The following is a 7053-nucleotide window of genomic DNA, read 5'->3' as shown; positions in this document are numbered from 1 at the left end:
CGATATAAAAATATTAACTAATATAATGAATTCTATCAGATTAAATCAAAGCACGAGCGCTTTATCCTGTTCTCCTTAAGTTCTATCAAAATCCAAGTAAGTTATTCTATCAAAATCTTATAATTTTATATTAGACATGCTTTTGATTCATGTTTTTAATTCATGCATGATTATCTAAATTTGATTCTTGATCAAATGCATATTTTAATATCCGCATGAATAAATATTTGTTTTGAATGACAAAATTTTCAATTTTATGATTTGAATAAAATTTTGATGGATACTATGATCAAAACTTTGATTTTGATAAAAGAATTTGTATAGCATGTTGATTTTCGAAAGATTTTATTATTGCAGGAGTCATGTCTATACAAACTTAATTCTCGCCTTCATAGGCGAATGCTCGTTGTGATAGAGCAAAATTCTGGATGGGCTGGATACATATGAACCGTGTTTATTTGAAAGGAATGATTTGGCTATTGAGCCTAGTTTTTGAAAAGATGAAAAGTCCTATAAAAGAATCCTTCAAGCCCATCTAGGTTTAGCCTACCCTGGAAGGGGTAGTGGTACAACCAGGAGTGACATTGTGAAGATGATGATTGTTGGGAGCGATAGATTCCCTGGACCTCCTGTCACTCGGGTTGAGGAGGTCGAGACAACGGGTCTCAAGGCTGCCGCATGCCAGTGGATGCATCCAACTCTCCTTGTTTGCTCGCCATTGCTGAGAATCTTCCCGGTCGTTGACCGCTCGCATGGGAGCCCGTTTCACTCAGGTATCCGGGTAATCCACAATAGAATAATATACCCCCGGAATACTTAGTTTGAGATCGGAGTACTCTCTACCGTACCAGGAGGGCGTTAATATCGAAACAATGATCTTTTTCTTCCACAGATTTTGATCTGAAATTATGCATTGTTGATTTAACACATAATCATGTTTTAAATTGTTTTTAATTGCCTTATTTTTAATTGCATAATTATTCTTGAATGAATGCATTTTGATTTGTAAATTATTGAAATCATGCTTAATATTTGAATTGTATGGTTTTGATTAATGACTTACTTGGCTATCATAAGTCTAACCCCGTTTTATGGGGATTTCAGGTTCAAATATGGAATAGGAAATCTTACAATGGATGTTGGACAAGTGTGGCATCGAAGAATCCAGATTCCCAAGATCCTGAGATTAATTTAGGATTTATTTTAAATTTAATCCTAAATGTTTTCATTTTTGAACCTTGTGAAAAGACTATGTATATAATGTTGATATAAATTATTGTTGTTTTTGTTGTTAATTGGAATGTGACGTGCCTGAGGTTTAGGAAACCGAAAATAAAAAATTATTGCCGCTGTTTAAAAAAAAAAAAACTGCATTTTTAAAGGTTTTAAAACCCTGGGGCGTTACATAACCACACAATGATTAGCCGCCCTAGATGCGGTGCATGAGCCACACCAAGATAGACAGACTACATACTCAAAGTCTGGCTCCGTGATCCACCATTGCTCAAATCGGAATTTGATGTGGCGAGAAAATCCATGCCCCCATCGGATGACCAACTGACTATGGTCAGAGACAGATGGAGGGAGAAGAAAAACAGAAAGGTCATTTAGCGAGGTCAGCAGATCCGGAAAGACGAGCACATGCTCAAGCAAGCGGTAGCACGGGCAAGATCGACGATTAGACCAAGAGAAAGCTTCCCCACGATGCGGAACAAAATACAACTGGTTCGATTGAATAAAGTTTTGGAACCCAAGCATAGAAGTCGAGCAGGAGATAGAATTACTCGAGTCGGAGGAGGACAACAGGCAGTTGAAATCGCCCATGATGAGGTGCTGGTCCCCGAAAGACAGAAGGATCCTATTCATGTCCTCCCAAAAATCCTCCCGACGGCTCAGGCGGTGCGGACCGTACACCATGGTGACCACTGCTGGCATCGGCTTATCTGGAAGAGGAATGGCGACGGATATGGAAAATGTGCCTTTATCAAGCTGGTAGACTCCAAGAGACGACCTCCCAAGGACAAGGATATCGCCCGTAAAGAGCAACGATGACTTGAAGAAAGAAACTGCATCACGCCAGATCTCAGAAACTACCGAGCGATGAACCCCTGCCATCTTGGTCTCATAAATAGCGACAAGGTCAGGATTTTCCTATCGGATCCAACTAGCAAGGAACATGCACTTTTGAGGGCAATTCAAGCCCCTAATATTCCAACAAAGAATCTTCATGTCAGGAAATCAGGAAAACCCCGCAGAGAGCTTATCCGCGCAAAACGCCTTGGAGATACCCCAAAATGAGATGCAGAGACCTTTGAAGACCGTCGCCTACCCCTAAAAGAGGAGCCCTCCCGCCCCACCAGAGAACTCCTCCCGATCACAGATGATGACGGCGAGGAGACTGAGGGAGGGTCGGAGGCACCAACGTCCACCAAAGAAAAATCCTCTACGATATGAGCGAACGACTCCCTCATCAGGGTAGAGATGTTGTGCAACTGCGACTGAGAGAGCGAGAGATGAAGACGCCGAGCTGCTACGTCCACTGAACACCCCAAGAAGGAAGATAGGTGGTTGCACTGAGAATACGGATCGACCACCGAAGATGGTGGCTAAACGGAAGAGACATCTTGCCCAACGAAACCTGACTCCCTGAATGGATGTAGCGCGGTAGAGGATGAGTGGGGTCCGACAACTGCGAAGAAAGGGGATGGAGGGATAAAACTGTATGAAATTTGACATAATGGAGAGGTGCAACAACTATCACCGATAGCCGACACCACATACAAGGAACCCTCTTCGAGCAAGCAGCATATACTAGGCGGCGCCAAATCACCAAGCAGACACAGATAAGATACCCTCGCAGGTACTGCATATATCGAGAACTGAGTTGATGATTGAGGCAAGCACACCCGACCAGAGCAAACCTCGGGAGTAGGAGAGACACCAAGGCCCATATCCCTAGATGCCACCGAGATGCCAAAGCCCAGAGCCATCGACGCCACCGAGGTAGAGACCACCAAGACTAAAGGTAGGGATGCATCACACCAATCAAACAATCTCCGAGCCCCCAAATACCAGTGGGGGGCGATCGAAGCATAACAGACCTGATAACATCGCCAGCCCCACCGCAATCGAGCCCGATTCCTCGAGAAATGTCATCTATAGGGGGAAGACCCAAAATAAGAGAGTCGCGGACACCACCCCTCGGACGAGCCCCAGCTTCCCAAGCGACTCGGGGCGCCCCCCCAAAGGCAACAATCAATACAGGCTATCGTGTCCACCAAATTATAGGCGACAGGAGAAGAAAGGAGCATGGGAACTGAAAGGTGCGGATAAAAGCTTCATGCAGGCCCCAAGATAGGCTGGATGATAAGCTGCAACAGGTAAGCCGACACCCGAAGCTGAGGACCACCATGGAAAACAATACCCACTGGTGATATAGCCCCGAAAGGCGAGCAGATCACAGTCCGCGACCCCTCAGAGATCTCAACGTGGCACGAGAGCCTCTCAATGACCGAAGACGACCCCACAAAGGCAAAAGACAGCATCGAGCCCCGAGCAGCGCTAAACCCACGCACCCTCCCAAGGCAAGAACAACGAGCACGAGGGCGAGGGAAAGCGAAGTTGCAGCCCACCATTCCCCTAGCCTCAAAGATGCCTCGTGTAGCAGAAAAAGGGCCGTGGAAGGATAAAAAATGCCTGTTATGGGAAACCATAACACCCTCGAAACCCACCGAGCACCTGGGCGACCTCCCAGACTTGCAAAAAACACCAAAAGAAGACCCCAAACATCCGGCGGCATCACACAAGGGCGTTGGGACATGCAAGGGGTCGCATGATCCAGGAGGGGAGAATAGTGCTAGAAAATCACTGGGCCGGACACGACTCAAACCAAGCAGAAATCGCTTACCCGTGAACGATATCGGACACGACAGCGTCGAAATCGTTGGCACCCAAAATGACCCGATCTTGATAGCCAGGGTGGAAGAAGAGGGATCCTGCAGTTTGGTGATCCTCACCCACAGACGTCAAGAGCCCATGGCAGACATTGTTAGAGCGCACAACAACAAGTGTTGGCCGTAACATGATCGATACAAAAAAGAAACCTCCGTCAACATTTCCAGCCAATAGGTGCAGCAACACCCTACTAGCACACGGTTAGGTTGGCAGGAACTGTAGTCTATGAATTTTCTTGATTTTTCAGAAATAGTATGGGCTTATTCTCGGTATTTTTATGAAAAATTCATTGACCGTGAATAAATCGATGAACTTTTGGATGTTAAAAAGGTATCTAGCTTATAATAACTCTTTATAGATATAGATCTCAATAGGGGATTCGCAAAGATCAACCCCCCTCTTAAACCCTACATTTAAAAAATATGAAGCATCCACTGAATTTTCTTAGACGGTTTTGAATCCAGTGTATGCTCCGAATCTAGAGTAATCTCATAACAAAGACTCATATCCATTTAGTGGACCCAGTCCGGGTAAAAAATAATTTAGAGATGAATCGCTGAAGAGATTCGGATCGCTCAAAAACTGTAAGACATAGGACATGATATGTTAGGTGGATCTAATCTCAAAATAGAATTGAATCCAAATGAGATCCACATAGATAAACATTACATCTGAAAATTGATCCAGAAAGTTGGGTCGTTCCTCAAATGTATGAAAGCATATATATATATATATATATATATATATATATATATATATATATATATATATATATATATATATATATATATATATATATATATATATATATATATATATAACTTCAAAGATACTCACATTTGGATCTGAGATCCAAACGAGACCGAAAATAAGTCTCACACGAGTTAAGGTAAGGTTTGGGTCCATTTAGACCGGAACCAACGAAGAACAAAACCCTAGAGTTTGAAATTGGAATTTGGATCCAAATTTGGATTTCAATCCAATCTCAATTTAATACTCCAAAATAAAATATAACTTTTTAAGAATGGATTTGGATTTTTTTAAATCCAAATCCAAACCACCAACATATATATAATGAATCAAGTTGGGTCCAATTGGACCCAACCCTCCCTAGCCGAGTCCCTTAGAGTGGTTTGGACTTGGGTTGGATCCATTTGGATCCAACCCTAGCCCCAAAACACCTTTATTTTTTGGTTGGATCCCACCGACCGACCACCTCATTCTTTCTTTTTCTATTTAAACCCCTTACGAGCTTCTCTCGTTATCTCTCTCTCTCTCTCTCTTTTAGTCAGTTTAAACCGATACCCCACCCTCCTTCCCTCTCAGATCTCTCCCTCATTGTTCCCTCTCTCCCTCATTGTTCCCTCTCTCCCTCGGCTTACGCCAGCCCCACTGCACCACTGCCATCTTCCTCTCCTCGGCGGTGCACCCCGCGCCCTCTGCCACCCGTCGGACGCAGGTGAGCCCTCCTCCTTTTCCCCATCTTCTTTCTCTGCTTTTCTCAGAGAATAGCAGTAGTAGCTAACTGTTGTTGTTGTCGTAGGGTGGCCAGCCAGGGGGGTGGCTGATGTCGCCCTCTGCTGCCACCCCTCTCTTCCTCTTCTTCTGGCCTGCCGCTGCCGACGGCAGTTGTGGCAGCAGCAGCCTACCATTGCTACTGCTAGCCACTACCGTCGATAGTGGCCCGGCCCTTGCCCCGCCACCGACGGCAGTTCCTATCGTAGGAGGACCATGACAACACCAATTGTGCTGCCGTCACCCTCAAACGCCCTGACAGCAGCAGCTTGGGCAACTGCTGCTGCCTTTGGGGATGACTCAGCCAAGCCCAACTCGGTCCTCTTTTGGACAGGGACCGGCCAGGCTCGGTTGCGAACTAAGTCGGCTGGGTCTGACTGCCATGCCCTCTCTGCTGCTGCTGCCTCACACCTAATTCAATCGAGATGAGCTCGGTTCTTTTGAATTCAGGATCGAGCCTGGCTCGGTCAAATGCTCCTAACCGAGCCATAGCTCGGTTAGATCCCACCGAGCCCGGCTCGGTCAGGGGCCACTGTGCTCGGCCCTATATTTTAGAAGATCGAGCCAGCTCGGCCATTAGCCCCCCCTTCCCTTGCCTTTTTAAACCAAGATCAGCTTACTTGCTAGTCGAGCTGGCTCAGCCTTTGGGGCCAGCCCCTCTTCCTTTTTGTTAGGCTTAGCTCGGTTGAGTCCAAGCCAAGCCAAGCTCCTCTCCCCTTCTTGTTTCATGTCCGGCTTGGTTAAGATCGAGCCAGTTTCATCGTGAAATTTATTCCACATTAACTGAGTCAGACTCGGTTTCCTCGAAACAGGGCTTTATTCGACTCACCATTATCGAGCTTGACTCAATTTTTTCAAACCAAGCCAAGCTCGGGTCTCTTTGTTTTCGCACAAACCTGACTCAAATAAGTCCTAGCCAAGTTGTGCATTGGCTTACGAATGCCTTTGATCCAACGTAGTCGTTTTGATAACCGAGTCACTCAGGTTAGCCACTTCTAGCCTGGCTCGGTCCAGTCTGCTCGGACAAAGTCTGAATTCGACCCCGGTGACGCAATAGTCGCCTCTTTTTGCCAGAGATAGTTTTATAACCTTGTTCTTTATGCAGTTCAATAAAAACCTTTTGAGCACACCACATCAGTGCAATTGATGAGACTTCGTACTTTCAACACTTTTACCAAGGCATGAGCAAAGCTTGCACCTTCGCTCAAAATCGTCGAACATTCAGACTATCTCCTAGCTAAGAAAAAATGCATACGGTGATGGTAAATGAACATTTCTAATATATTTATTTATATTTATGTCAAATATACATATATAAAATAAGCATTTATTTAAGGTACACAGTTTTGTGTATCTCTGCTTTATTTGTGATAGCCTTTTAGCGGACAATGCTTTTATATACGTGTAAATATACACATATATCTATACAGAGTGCACATTTTTGCTTACTCTTACTCTATTTACATTACACAAGCATTTATTTAAGGTACGCAGTTTCACATACCTTCGCTTTATTTATGATGACCTTTTGGTGGACGATGCTTTCATATACATGTAAATATATACGTATATATCTATACAGAG

General features: G+C 44.6%; 1 protein-coding gene across 1 annotated transcript; it reads right to left on the bottom strand.

Annotated features, from left to right (window-relative positions):
• Positions 1–1401: 1401 nt before the first annotated feature.
• Positions 1402–2115, bottom strand: LOC149816573 (uncharacterized). The gene has a single exon (XM_089986926.1). The coding sequence runs from the start codon at positions 2113–2115 to the stop codon at positions 1402–1404; it is 714 nt and encodes a 237-aa protein (XP_089843052.1).
• Positions 2116–7053: the final 4938 nt, after the last annotated feature.

Source organism: Nuphar pumila, chromosome 14 (genome assembly GCF_984573655.1).
Source record: "Nuphar pumila chromosome 14, dmNupPumi1.hap1.1, whole genome shotgun sequence".
NCBI lineage: Eukaryota > Viridiplantae > Streptophyta > Magnoliopsida > Nymphaeales > Nymphaeaceae > Nuphar > Nuphar pumila.
The sequence above is the reverse complement of the archived record's forward strand: the minus strand, read 5'-3'. Positions and strand labels throughout refer to the sequence as shown.